At 38.5% G+C, this 15,069-nt stretch overlaps 1 protein-coding gene across 3 annotated transcripts in view; it reads left to right on the top strand.

The window, feature by feature from the left end:
- The window catches only part of LOC110158886 (phosphatase and actin regulator 1-like), a 39,922-nt gene that overhangs the window by 10,614 nt on the left and 14,239 nt on the right, over positions 1-15,069 (top strand). For 2 of the 3 annotated variants that reach the window (XM_055151706.1, XM_020923435.2), the window contains exons 3-7: positions 1,971-2,051; positions 4,022-4,225; positions 7,200-7,515; positions 11,118-11,314; positions 12,342-12,498. In XM_055151706.1, the coding sequence (XP_055007681.1) occupies positions 1,971-2,051; positions 4,022-4,225; positions 7,200-7,515; positions 11,118-11,314; positions 12,342-12,498 (955 nt within the window). The remainder of the gene's footprint in view (positions 1-1,970; positions 2,052-4,021; positions 4,226-7,199; positions 7,516-11,117; positions 11,315-12,341; positions 12,499-15,069) is intronic. The other variant, XM_055151705.1, reaches the window with a different exon arrangement.

The raw sequence follows: 15,069 nt of genomic DNA, 5'->3' as shown, positions 1-15,069 counted from the left end.
TGATGTAGTTCGCTGTCACCACGGGCAACAAAAAACAACAAGTCCATTATATGTCGACGTGATTGATTTTAGAAGTCCCGTGGTTATTTGCGGTACAACCTGTGATCTTTCGTTGTCATCATGAGCCTGAGGAGCCTGCAGGGACATCCCCCCTCTCTGTATGCACAAGTTGTTCTAGTTCTTAATTAGTTTTCATGCCGAGATACATTTTGAGTTTGCTGGTGTGGTTGCGGAGTGCTTTTGTGTCGGGCCCACTGTAAGAAGATGTTAAGTGTGTAATAAGTTTGGAAGCTAAAAATAGAAGCATGCTGGGGCTATGGGGCAAGCCGCAGTGTGCATAATTTATTAGAATGAGCTGTGGTTTTCTTTATAGCCCCCAAATTCTCATTCATACTGTAGGCTGAGCATTATAACATGGTTTTATATGGATTGATGCAGTGTAGATTTAATATAATTTTAATTTTTCTTTTTTTTTTTCAATTGTGATGAGATTGTCCTGCTTCTTATAAGTCATTTCACACACTGGTTAAAGCTCCTATATTATGCAATTTGACTCTTGTGAGCTTTAAGCCGTGTTAGAGTGTTGTTACCTCATCAGAAACATACCCAGAGTTTTGTTTTGTTTCATTCACACATGTTTGCATAATCCTTTTATTGTTTGCGTGGCTACATCTCTAAAGTTTTCAAGGTTGACAGCTACCTTTTTTTTTTACCTTTAGTTCAGTAAGGATTGGAAATTTCAGTGGAGCACTTCCTGTATTACCACATGGCATCATAAGGTGGAACAGAGTGTCTTCAGTCAGTAAAATCTTCAGTCACTTGATGATTTTGATCCAAAAATATGAAAGAAATGTGTATTAATTTTGACAGTGCTAAGATTTTGAAAAACTTGTTTTTGCACTCCTGTCTTCTTCCCTAAGACCTTTCCCTCATTTGGCATACAACCATACAACATTAAATTAAATTCTGCAGATGTCATAGTTAAAGTCAGTAAGTAAGTCTTTTATTTATATAGTGCTTTTCACAGATGTATGTCACAAAAAAACTTTACAGAGCATTACAGATTCATTCATTTCCCTCCGCACCCGGTGATGGTAAGCTACTATTGTAGCCACAGCTGTCCTGGGGCATACTGACCGAAGCGCGGCTGCCAGGCCAATCGGCGCCATTGGTCCCTCCAACCACCACCATCACTCACACACACACACACACACACACACACCACTTTCATACTAGGCAATGTGGGTGAAGTGTCTTGCCTAAGGACACAACAACAGTTTTTACGACTGGTGCCCAACTGTGGCACCTGATTTTTCCAGTGGTCTCCCATCCAAGTACTAACCTGGCCCGGCCCTGCAGTTTTCAAATTTGGAGGTACACGATATCACCATGGTGTACTCTATAGAGTTACAGTTGAAAATTCACCTGTAGCATATTACTGGAAACTGAAATATCACAGGATTTTTAAATGCAATCCAAGTATTGTTATCTTGCCAAAATTAGAAATTGGACTGCAAAATGAATCACGATTGAAACCATAATTTGAAACACAATTTGAAAATCTGGAACACTGCATATATTGTGTTAGGATTTATAAAACCCACTAACCCTGATGTGGACCTCTATAAAATTATTCTAAATACATCTGTGTTAGTTTAGCTGCTCAAGGCATCATTGTTCACTGTTGGATTTACATACATTTATGACATTTATTACAAACATAAGTGAACACTGTAGATTTGAGTTGTTCACAAATATGCAGAAGGATGAATTGGCTGCTTTGAGTATTTACAGAAGACTTAAGATCTTTTCATGCATCACACTACTGCACAGAGCACATCCCAGTTTTTGCCTTGGGGGGCCTCTTTTATTACAGTAGATTTGTGCTTTGGAAGAGCTTGGAATTCAGGCTATCTTCTCTGCACCAAAGTTATGTAAATGACTAATATATTTTTCTGTTGTGTCCTCAGCTTTGGAGAGGAAGATGTCAATGAGACAGAGTCGAGACGAGCTGATCAAACGAGGAGTGCTTAAGGAGATTTTTGAGAAAGGTGAGATTTCTGGATGATTCTGATAAAACTTTTAACATTTTCTTAATAAAGTTTGAGAATGATCTTTAAAGGGTGGATGGTCTCTGAAGTGCCCTCTTCCAGATTGGACACGGGACATTTGCAGATATCATCTTTCATTACAGAAACTTGGGGGAGCCTCATTGGAGCTTTTGATTTGGATTTGATGTGCTTTGGTTGGCCCGTTTTCAAAGCTCCACTGAGTAACACAAGATTACAGCGGGGCGCCTCATGCCTCTGGACATCAGTAAATTGGCCAAACTAAAGAAAGACGTTGACTTTGTGCGAGATGGTAATAGATTCATTACACTGTGAATGTGATCCCAATCTCTTTCACTGTGTACACTTTGTGATCGGCTTGTTTGAAATTTGTATATCCCATTTGCTATTCACATATTTTTAATCAGTTGTATTCTTTTGGTTTTGCTATTTTAAGCCTATTTCAAAGATTACTAAGGTGAAGCATCAGCAAATGTTGTTAAAAATACACTTTCTTTGTCAACTAGAGCAATAATCACTATTGAATTTGATTAATTGTGCAGCCCAAAGTCAGTACGTAGATAGATAAATAGATAATACTAATAATATTATCCTGAAGAAAATTCATTTTTCTCGAACCAGGACCTTGGATTATTAGGTAATGGTAGGTTAATGGGGAAACTGGAATAACTGGACTCTGGCAAGCACAGGAATATAACATATTGTACATGTATAGGGCAAAATGGCTACAGGTTTTAATCTTCAATTGACCAGGAAAATGCATTTATATCTGTTATCAAATTGTACATAAAAACCCAATGTCTTAGTGAACTCACCACTAATCAGTTGAATAAAATTAGAAAGTGTTTGGGTTTTAATCTAGTTTTATTTATAGATGCACTGAATTGATAGCAGTGACAACCCAGTTCCTACTATTGGTGTTCAAAGTCTCCACCCGTCATCATGCTCCACTACGTCGCATCTTTAATGTGTCAAGCTCAAAATAGAACTAGTTCCAAAAATAGGGCAGGAAAAGGAGTCCAACACTACAGATCTGATTGGCTGAGAGATTATAATCTTCTTTATCCGAACGACACCTGTTTTGGATGCACTTGTTTTGAAATTCTCTGCCAAAGTGAACAATGAAGAGCAAGCAAATAAGCTCTGCAGTATGCCAATATTTGTCTTTGTTCACATGAAGAGCTTGTATTAGTTTGATCTAAAGTGAAATGGATATGGTGGATCATGGAGCACAACAGTGACCCATCCCATCCCCTGGTTCTGGAATTAAATTGCTCATAGACCTTCCAAAAAAAACCAACAACTAATGACCACAATAGCTACATGTTTTTTGAAACTTTATAAACCGCTAAGTTATTTAAAAAGTCAGAATCCTGTGTTTAAAACATTCTTTGGGGTCAAAATAGCTGCATTATTGATATTATTCACCACATAGCTGGTTAGCCACTTTAATATTTGAATTTTTTTGAAAGTTTATGGGAAAATGAAATGGAAAATTTACTTTTGGAATCAGACATGTTTACAAAAAATAAAGACCCTCTACACGAACTATGAGAGCCCCATCCACTTTTCTCTTTCTCTGTTGAACCATGTCTGAAAGAGTCACCGACAGTTGTTCCAAAATCATTAACATTTCTGATTTCATCCATTTAAAATATGTAGGCCATCATTCAATCTATTTTTTTCCCCACAAATGGCTTCGTTTACAATATACTTTTTTTCATAATTTTCTTTTTCATATTTTTATACTTTTCTTTTTTTTTTTTTATTGAACTATAGCAATATCAGTTTTCCCAGTTTCTTGATAGATTTCTATACTCATTTCTCATGTCTCTCAGTCTCTCAGTTAACAACATTTAAGAAGTCTATCACATTCTGTTATTCTGTTTAAAATTTGTAGCATCGCATTCATTATCTTCCTTGCTAACTGAAAGGAACCATGTCTTTGTCAGCTACAGTGGAATTCAGGTCGTCCATGGATGGCGGCATGTGCACTCAGGAGCCCCCCCTCAAGTCGTCCATGATTATGCCCGCTAAGAAGTCTGTCACGTTCCCTGGAGACCTGCAGGAACCTCCCGCCAAGCCCCTGCTGTACCACAAACAACCACCAGCTCTGCCACCCAAGCCCTTCACCAGGATCCCCAACCATAGCACAGGTGAGGGATGGATTTTTATATCAGATATGATACTTTAAAGTGAAATTAAATACTAAATCAACTTTTTTACTACTTTGTATGGAGTTTTAATAGTATTGTGTACTTTTAGCAATTTTAGTGCAACCTAGGAATATTTGCACATTTCAAAACAGTCAAAAAGTCAGCTTCCTTTGGTGGCCACTATAATTTCAAGTACTATATGACATCACACAGAACTGCCCTGATTACATCCAGGGCTTCTTGATCACAAACATCTGGCTCAAGTGTGGATACCTGTTAAACCAATCACACTGTTCCTTATACCCCGAGACCCTGCCCCTTCTCCCCAATTCACTCTTTGATTTAGTCCTTCAGGTACTGCTCAGTTTAGCAGCTCCATTTGAAATGTGGTTGTGGGAGGAGTTTAGTTGTTTAGTCCCTCTTTAAGTTAACCTGGATCAACCCTCTTAGTTATATTTAAAATGACTGATACATGTTTGTGTAATTTTAAGTTTTCCTTTATTTAAGATGCCACTGTTCCAAAATATAAAAATTTTTCCTTACCCCTATATATACCTAGCCAGGCTGGCACCACCTAGTGCCTCCGCTCAGTGTCATTTCTCTCCAGCAACTAGGTCAGGAATCAAAATACAATAGACAGTTCGCAAAAACCCCGGAAGTGCAAGTTCGGGCACCAGCCAATCAGTGAAGAGGCATATATTCAGTGTTGTCAACGATTCCCGAGATCGAGGATTTAAAGCCGGAACAAAGAGAATGTTTGGTGAATTTGATCAAGGGGAAAGACGTTATTGCCCTTCTTCCTACGGGATTTGGGAAAAGCTTAATATACCAGTTAGCCCCATTAGCGGTGCATTACATACGTGACTATGAAATAGCAGCGATTGGTTAAATGATAAAAAGTACCCACCTACCGTCGAGCGAACGAAATCTAAGGCTGCGAGGTCAGACGGTTTGTACGAAGTGAAACAAAGTAAAACCGGCTTATGAATCAGGCTAATATATACTCACTTCTCTGTACTATCTTTGGTCTAAGTTCTAATATACCCATAGATGGGATAGTCGGCATGATCTGGCAGAGTGACTCTTTGTTGTGATATTTACACTGACGTACCATAAAGGAGCAGACGAAAATCATTGCCTCAGTTTTGAACCAACAGGCAGTGGAGCTGTTTCTTAGTTTAAATATATATAGTGATTTAAATATCTAAAATATAATCTATGACGCACATGAATCATTCTTTTATAACACTATAGCAGACAAAAGCGTAATGCATTCTTTAGTTGTCATTTGATTGAACATCCATCCGATCCACTGTTAAAGAATAGTTTCAATGCCTCAAACATCTCCACGAATCACTGATGAATCACAACAGAAGTTGGCTGGAACCCGGTCCATTGTCTGAGAATACAATATACAGATTTAATGGGTAACAAAATGGATATATCGATTTAAAAAAACATTATTGTATAAATGACCCAAGCTTAAAGGTCCTATACCTGATGTATTTGAGCAAAGTGGGATACAGGTATATTGTATAAGCAGCTCAGAGGCCAAAATAAGTCTGCCGTGCTTTGTCTGCATCAAATTATAAATCATTTTGTTTTCTGAGAGCTGGGAAAGTGCTCATAAACTTATCATGGTGAATAATTAGGATGTTCAGAATGCATGAGGTAAGTGAGAAATTGGCTAGTTCTGTTTTCCACATTTTTAAGACAGTAAAAATCAGGTACAGCGCCTTTTTAAGTTAGTTCTTTCGTTTACAGACAAGATTTATTTTCCCATGCATGCTTATCTTAGATGACTTTCACATTCTGTCTAGTGTCTACACCTGCGTACCAACACATGTGCAGCGGATTACTGTAGTCTCATTAAATTCCCCTAAGGTCCGCCCTCCAAGCTGCCTGTCACTCTCAATCTGTCTGTGAGAGAAGTGGCATTACCCTGGCCTCAATCCAGCTCAATCCAGCCACTGTCTCTGCTGAGGTCTGAGCCCCTCTCATCAGATCTGTCCAGTGTGGAGACAGCTCTGAGGCTTGGAGACAGTGAGGTTGAAGGTCTAGGCTTATGTTGGTTTGTAGTAGTAGCTTGTGTGTAGGTTTTAGCCCTAGTAATGAAATGCTAAAATGTTTTGTTTTTACCCCATAATATAAAAAGATACTGCATATTTTTTTTATATGATCCAAAGTCTAGGCATCAGAAGCACTATTTCTTTAGTTTAAGGATTAAACACTTTAGCCAAATCTTTAATAATCTAGAGATATTTTGTTTGACAAGGCCATCGGCATTCGTTTAATTAGCACAGAACAATATTTAGAATTAATTCAGTCACAGTTTATTACCTTTAGTGCGTGGGTGCAGGAACATACTTTCAGTTACTTCTTCACTGGCTGACTATTTGAATTTCCTTCAGGATCAATAAAGCATCTATCCATCTATTTTTTGTTTGAACAATATAATGAATGTTGGCCTTCGTACAGTGGTACTTCTTGTACTCAGGCTAGTTTTCTATAACGTGACTGTACCTTTTTTTTTCCTTTTCCTTATAGTTGAGAAAAATTGGTTCTGCCCTAGCACAGATGTACTGTAGAAGCAGGCGCTGATGTCAAAATGAAACAGCTGTGTACTGTCTGCATCGTATTATAGTTATATTAAGTGTTTTGCTGTCCAAGATTCAGGAAGTGCCCTATTAACATGTTACTTATTATTAGCTTTATCATGACAGCCAGACTTTGCTCAGAAAGTTTTGAAAAGTGCTTATAAACTCATTGTGGTGAATAAATAGGATGCTCAGGATGCATAAGTTGTGTGAGGAATCTGCATTTTGGTTCTGTTTTCTTACATTTTTAAGTAAATATCAGTTTAGTTGTGAAGCAAAAACAAAAAAATTCATTTGAAAAGCCAAAGGTGAATAATATAGGTTTAATTTGTGTGTTGTTAATATAAAAATTTTACCATTCACTTTTTGTCTTTCAGATTCTTGCCAGCTGAAGTTACCCAATAAGCACTCTCCACCCTTACCCCCGAAGAAAGTGATGATCTGCGTGCCTCAGGGGTGCCATGACTCCTCCCCCTCCCCCACACCCAACCCGCCGAGCACCCACTCCCAAAGGTGCACCCCCCCTCAGGTCTTAACCTCCCTCCACGGCCCACCCTTCCTGCCCTCTCAGCTCCTGGGGCTGTCGGCGCTACACCACCCGCTCCAGTTACAGTACGGCAGTCTGCACACGCCCAGTCGCATCATTGAGGAGCTCAATAAAACCCTGGCGCTGTCCATGCAGAGGTTTGAGAGGTCAGTGGACTTGGAATAACTACATGGAATAACTGACAGATGGGTGGGTGCATGCAGGGTGATCGATGTCTAATTTTGGTTACAGCTAAAATCATTGGTTTTATTTTTAGTTGGGTCAATAAGTCTGACACTTTAGGCTGCAGAAAGACTGTGTGTTTGAATGTAGACTAGATTATGAAATTTATATTAATGAAAAGTAACTATGGATGTAATAATGTAAATAAATTTAGGTTCAGTTTTAAATGAATAATTTAATAATAATAATTTAAAAAGATGCACTGCACAATTTACATGATGCTATTGCTTTGCCTGAGATGTTCCACTGTAGGGCATAATTACCTCCGCCAAGGAGGTTATGTTTTTGCCGGCGTTTGTCTGTTTGTTTGTTTGTTTGTTTGTCTGTTAGCAACATAACTCAAAAAATTATGGACCGATTTTGATGAAATTTTCAGGATTTGTTGGAAATGTGAAAAGGAAGAACTGATTTCATTTTGGGGGTGATCTGGAAGAAATCCTGGATTCTGGATCACTTTGAAATTTTAGTTAACATTGTGGTAAATGGGGCCAAAAATTTTGTTTCTCAATATCTCAGTTAATTATTGACCAAACCCCATGAAATTTGACTCAGGGATGGACAATGGGATCCTCTTTCATATTCCAAAGGCTGATCCGGATCTGATCCAGAAGACTGATTTTATTGCAATTTATATAAAAAATGGGGGTAGTCCTTGGCGGAGGTCTGCGCTCTCTGAGTGCTTTTCTAGTTTATATATTTTTTCTTACATGTCTTACTATTGCTTTAAAATATATACTACAGGATTGCTCAAAAACACTAGTGACTTACCTGAAAAGGCACACAGTGCACCTTTAAATTTAACCTTCTGTAATCAGCTTTTTCTATTTATTAAAAGTAAAACCTGTAAATTTATTAAAAGTAAAACCAGATAAGAATGATAGTGTTGCAATGCATGGTTTAGGAACAGCAAGAGAGTAGAAATAAGCAATCAAACATCAAGATGGATAAATATTAGGAAATAAACACCACTGCAAATATTTTGATCTACTGGTAAGTACAGCGAACTAGGATCTTCAGTATCAGTGCAGCTATGCAACGTGTACAAATAACTGTTGGTTAATGCTAAATCTAACTGATTTTTAAACATTACAGTGGTTGTACCTGATGTTTTATTGAGACATTTTAGAGACAATATTGCAGGACTCACCACACGATTGCAGTGAAGATTATTTTTAATCTCTTAGCCAACTCCCATTTATTGTTATTTGATATTACAAGTGTTCTATGTCTGATAAGGATTTAGAGTTCGGTCACCACTCCCTCTGTCTCAGACCAAACTCAAAGCTTTGCTCATTGATCCTGCATGATATCTGCCATGTTATTTTATAACTCGTTGTTTTATACTTCTCTGATTGGCTAATGCATCTGTCAGCTTGGGGCCTGTCCTTTTATTCATGGGTTTAAGACAATTTTCTTTTCACTATTTAATATGTATATTTTGTTTGTATTGTTAATTGTTAATGCAACGGCCCCATTTTTAAAAACTTTACATATACCCACGGTCTTTGCGTAGAAAAAGAAAAGTGTCTTGACTGACCATGTAACTATGGTTGAGAAATAATAGTTTTTTTGAAAAAGTAAACTTTGATTGTCTTATTAATTGTGCATAAATCAGTTATTCAGGCAATGTTGTATGTATCTTTTTGACCAAATTCAATGCACTTACTATTACCTTAAGGAATCACTCATGATAGTAATGAATCATAATGAACCCACCTTGATTAGTTTGGTGGAGGTGACGTACTGTAGATGCTAGGAGTCACTTTCTGTTATTATTGAGGTCGCAGCCGGCTCTGTCACGCTGTGCACAGGTTTAAACCAGAGCGCTGTCACTCTCTCAGGGCTCCGTGGCCTCATTCACAACTGGAGTATTTGTGGGACAGTGCTGTGTTTGGCCTGACATAACATCACCAGCTGCACTCGGCTCCTTCTTATTGCCGAAAAGGGGCAGGGGATTGGGTATTATGCAACAATCCACATTCGGATGGCTGTTTTCTCCGGAGCCATTTGGATGGGGATAAGGAAGTAATGGCCCCAACTTTGGATACAATTATTCTAAAAGCTTGTGCTTATGCAACTCTGGCAGGAAGTACGGCGAGGCTGTGATGAATCAATCTGTCAAATGTGTCACCAGTTTACCATTTCTACATGAAAGAGCTGCAGCAGGCCTCAGGGTGTTTGGGTGTATAAAATGTATTTAGTTTGAATCCATGTGCACCCAAATATCTGGAATTAAAGAGCCTATGTTGCTCTATTTTTTGAGTTATGTTATAATGTTTTCTCATCACAAACATACCTGGAGTTGTGGTTTGTTTCATTCACGCTTGTATAACACACAAAGCAGCATATTATTTAGGCTGACACTTAATGCAAGAAGTGCTCCACTGGGTTTTTAAAATCCATACATCTTCAATTGAATCACTTGGTTGATTTTGGCCATGGAATGTGTACTAAACAAAAGGTAAAAGGTAGCTGTTAACTTAAAATCTAGCACTACATGTTATTACTCGGTGGAAGGGAGCAATTTGAGCTTTGAAAATAAAGGCTTCCTCAAACATGTGTGAATGAAACAAAACTCAACTCCAGGTATGTTTTTGAGGAGGTAACAGCATTATTACTCTGCTTTAAGCTCACAAGAATCTATTTTGAGTAATATAAGACCTTTAAAGGTTATATACCTGTGGTTTTCTTAAATTCAGTATAGCACAATTCTCATCTACAGTATATGTGCTGACAGAAATGTGTGCATTGTATGGTTGGCAGTTGTAATGTTGAGTTATTTAGAATACCTATATTGTGTAAGTTTTGTTTACATTTTGGTGTCTCGTGCTAATTATGCCATCAAAACAATAGAATGATCTCCTCGCTACTAAACCAGAGCAACTGACTTTTAATCTACTTAAATTTGTTATTCTAAGATCAAGATTCATCTTAGTCTTAGAATACTGAGAAATGACTGACTGTAGCATTTTGGGCACTTATGTATTTACTGTTATACAGTTTATTTACTCACCGTTCAAATAATATAAATACCGAACGTCTACTTAAACTTAAATTGTCAAATAGTGGTAAAACTTCAGCCTATGACTTAATATTTTCAAACTTATTTTAAAGGTGCATTGTGTTGCTTTTAGGGTAGAAGGTCCGCCACTTGCTCGTCTCCATGGAGATGGTATCAAACATCTCCAAGTGTGGCCGTAAACATACCTGTCTTCCATTCATTCAGTTATTGCTCAAAAAACATGCACACCTACAGTCAGCAGACCATCATCTACACAGATCTGACCTGTTTCTAGGTCTGGCGGTCCTGTTTGTTTCCATGGAGATAAATAAGTTTAATACCATACTGTGAAACATTCCAAGCAAAGCAATTACAACGTCATGAAGACAAAAAAATGTAGACAGACCCTCCGCTAGAAAAGTTACACAGAGCACCATTCATGTTTTTACAAAGATGTATATAATAATACATCTCATACAAAAATGTAACTCTCCTCACCTAAATCCATGTGTTTGTGTGTTCCAGCTCCGCCTTGCACAGCAGCAGCCAGTGTGCCCCTCTGGACCGGAGAGAAGTGCCCTCCGTCATTATCGACTATGAGGAGGACAAGGAGAACCTGCCCAACGAGTCCGACTACGAGGACCTGCCCAGCATGTACAAGGACGAGCACGGCGTGGACGATGACGAGGATGATGATGAAGATGACGACTCCATATTTACAAGTCAGTGTATCAGCTTGGAAATTCATGGTCACAATGTCGGCTGCATTAGTTCCCTGAGGTCAGCTCCCAGTAGCATTAGAAATGACGCAGCTCTGTGGGGGCGAGTGTCTTTAACAACCTTGCTCCGGATTGGCTCTTTGGTTGCGCACTTTCCAAATATGGATCTTGGTTCAAATTAGCTGTTATAACACCTAGCCTCAGTTGCTGGGTTTCAGATGACATCACAACATTCTCGGAGCCAATAATATTTAATACAGCTGGGGGGGCAGGTAAAATAAATATGGTTAAAATGCAGATTTCTGTCATATTACAGTGAGTCTTGTCACAAATAAAAATGATCAGGTTCAACATTTGTGCATTTACCTTTTGTATATTTCTCATGAAAATACAATGTAATCAGAATGGAAAACTGCCCCCCATCTGAGAGAATGACCTAATCACTTTCCGGAAGCTCAAAACCACCAATTGGCTTTATTTGGGTGCAACTAAATGCTAAAAGTGACACTCCCTCAGTCCACTTCCATATACATATCTATGGTTGCGAATGACTGGCTGAAATTCTCACCACCCACTAACCAGAAGGTTTGCAGTTCTATCCTTGCTACCAATCCTTGAACAAGAAGCAATGTGAAGCAATGAGGGACTTAAAATGAGTCAAGTCTACACTAAATACTTTATTCATCCACAAGGGAAATATTTTGTAATAAGGGGAAAAAACATATATATAAATGATAATAATAAGTTCCAGACAAGTAGCAAAAATAGCAAGAGACTAATATGGCATAATTATATAAATGCATATGTGCTAGAAAAAATAAGATAAAATAGAAAGAGAAACAAGTAATAGAAATATCTCAGCAATATACGAAGACTACATAACTACAATAACACAAGCAAATCAATATTTTCTTGTTCCTAATACACTAAAAATAATAGTAATTGTATGTTATATGACATTGTCAACCGACCTAATTTCAATACCTGTAAAAAAGGAGGTACTTATTTAAAACTTGTGTTGTTTCTTCAGGTTCTCTGGCTCAGAAGGTGCTGAGAAAAGACTCCCTGGCCATCAAACTGAGTAACCGGCCATCCAAACGTGAGCTGGAGGAGAAGAACATCCTCCCCATGCAAACAGACGAGGAGCGGCTGGAGTCCAGACAGCAGATCGGCACCAAACTCACACGGTAATCTCCTTTAAGACCCCATGACCTCACGCGGTGCACCCTTTTAAACTGGAATATAAATAAATTAATCCATAAATTCGCTACTAAAACTGTGTATATGGGGTTGTAATAGTTGATGTGCTATACTAAGCTGGGAGTAAGAGCCAGCATAGCACAGAAAACAAAAGCATTTTCTACTGTTCCAGGTCATTTTTGTCAACTTTAGTGTGGATACGTGTTAGACCAATCACAGTGTTCCATATACCCCCCTCATTTTTTTTCTTCAGTCCTCTAGGTAGTGCCCAGTTTAGCAGCTCTATCTGAAATGTGGTTGTGAACTTTAGGTGTTTAGTCCCACTTTAAGAGCCCTTGACATCATGCTGTAAACCCCTTTAAGAGCGTATGCATTTTTCAGAACCCCAGCTCTTATGCAACACACATGCAAGATTTACATGTGCATTTTACCTCCCGCTTTTGACTGACCATTTGAGGCAAATAGCAGAAAACATGTATTCTAGAAATGTCACAATATACAATACAAAACATATTCACTTCTAATTTTGACAAGATGTGGCCTGATTATGCACAAGAAAAAACAATGCACTGCCCCTAAATGGATACAAGCCTGATGAAATAGGCTCTGTTCACGCTTACGTCACAAACCAGGAAGACATTTGGAAAGATGCGATTACAACTTCCTGTGTAGTTCCCGACAATGGGCTCACTTACCGACTGTGATAAAACTAATTGAAGTAAATGTGATCAGCGGTAAAATGAAGACTGCATATGTATGTGCTGCTTGGAATCATCTTGAATTTGGCACCCTCATCTCTTCTAATTGTTGTGCGTCAGTGGGGAAATTGTGAAAACTGAGGTATGGTTGTAATTGTTGATTAGCCGAACATAATGGAACGCTAAAATCGACATTTAGATGAAGAAAACTGGGCCTGGGAAGTCGTAATCGTGTGTTTCCAAACATCTTCCTGGTTTGTGAAGTAAAAGTTTTTGGCATTGCTATTTGCTAATTGCATATAGATTTCATAAAAAGGGCTATAGATGTATTATATTCAAAATATTAATTTGGCTGCAGAGCTTGCCCCACTGGTAAACAGCTTCTTTTGTACATATTGACAAGTTTGTGAAAATATAAAGTTAGCGTTAAGGTACGCTGATTTACTGATGGTAGATAGTCTGATTCATCAGCATCAGTTTCAGACCTCGCAGTGTTAGAATTCGTTCGCTTGACGGTAGGCGGGTACTTTTTTTTTAATATAACCAATCACTACTATTTGGTCAATAACCTCTTTCCCCTTGATAAAATTCACCAAACATTCTCTTTATTCTGGCTTTAAATCCTCGATTTTGGGAATAGTTGCCAACACAGAATGTATGACTCAAAAAAGCGCTATATAAAACTAATGCATTATTATTAGAAAAACCCAAGTGGTGAATCTGGGACCTTCTTGCTGTGAGATGAGTCCAAGCTACTCAGCCACTCCATAAAACTAAAGCAAATGAACACAGCTCATATTCAAATGTGTATACGGGATAAAAAAGCCTTTACACTTACATGTGAATCACATTTTTCTTGCCAACCCAGTGCTTGTTGCTATGGGCTTGCAGTAACTATACCAGAGCATGGACCTGTATCTGTAGTTCCTGCGCAATCTCTAAAAAAATATTTAGTCACTTTAATACCCTTTCATTTCGTGGCTTCTGAGGGATGATGATATACGCCTTATCTGTACCAAAGTGAGGCTTTGAAAATGGAGCTGACCTAATTTCTTCTTTTTCCAACTCTTTCTCTCCTCGTCTCTTTTCCTTCTCCTGTCTCCTCTCTCGTGCGCCGTTTCTCTCACTCTTTACTTCCTCCCTCGCTCATTGAATCACCACAGCGATGGCTCTTGTGCCAAACTCTCTCTCTCCGTTTCTCCTCCACACAGCACCACGCACAACATCTCATACAAACAGCTAGCAAACACATTGACGCAGATCATGCAAGTCACCGTGCATTCACAATATACAAATACTAAAATGACAACAAATCAGTGTATCATCACTGCCAGTCCAAGCGATAATACTGCAGTAACTTCAAGTAGAGCATCTGATGTAAAACCCATCCTGAATCAATCACACAGACGAGGATAATTTGCTCTAAAATCAGTAAGATGTTTTAATTGACAGTCTCAAATGACAAGATGTTTTCCTGGTAGATTACAAACCCCATTTTGTTTTATGCAGTTTTGCCTGAAGTGGATGCAAAGACGTGCCAAACGAAAGGGAAGCAAAACAAACCAAGATAAAATGGACGTCAGACATGTTTGTGATATCTCAGTAAAGCTGTTTTTAAGGGGAAGATAAGGGATATTTACAAGAGACATTGGCAGACAGCGTGCTATTCCCAACTGTGCTTCCAGAAGGCTGGTTTGGTTGTCATGCGTCCGAAAAAAGCTCTCCCTCTCTCTCTTAGTTTCTCTACCTCACTCTCTTGCTGTGTCCTCCTTATCTCCTCCTATCTCTTCATCTCTCTGTTCTCTTCCCTACTGTTACTTTGCAGCTGATGTGTGATGCTAACTGGAGGCTTTGCTCTGT

This window comes from Boleophthalmus pectinirostris, unplaced genomic scaffold (assembly GCF_026225935.1).
Source record: "Boleophthalmus pectinirostris isolate CB_2022bp ecotype Guang Dong unplaced genomic scaffold, ASM2622593v1 HiC_scaffold_16, whole genome shotgun sequence".
NCBI classification, from domain to species: Eukaryota; Metazoa; Chordata; class Actinopteri; order Gobiiformes; family Gobiidae; genus Boleophthalmus; species Boleophthalmus pectinirostris.
The sequence above is the reverse complement of the archived record's forward strand: the minus strand, read 5'-3'. Positions and strand labels throughout refer to the sequence as shown.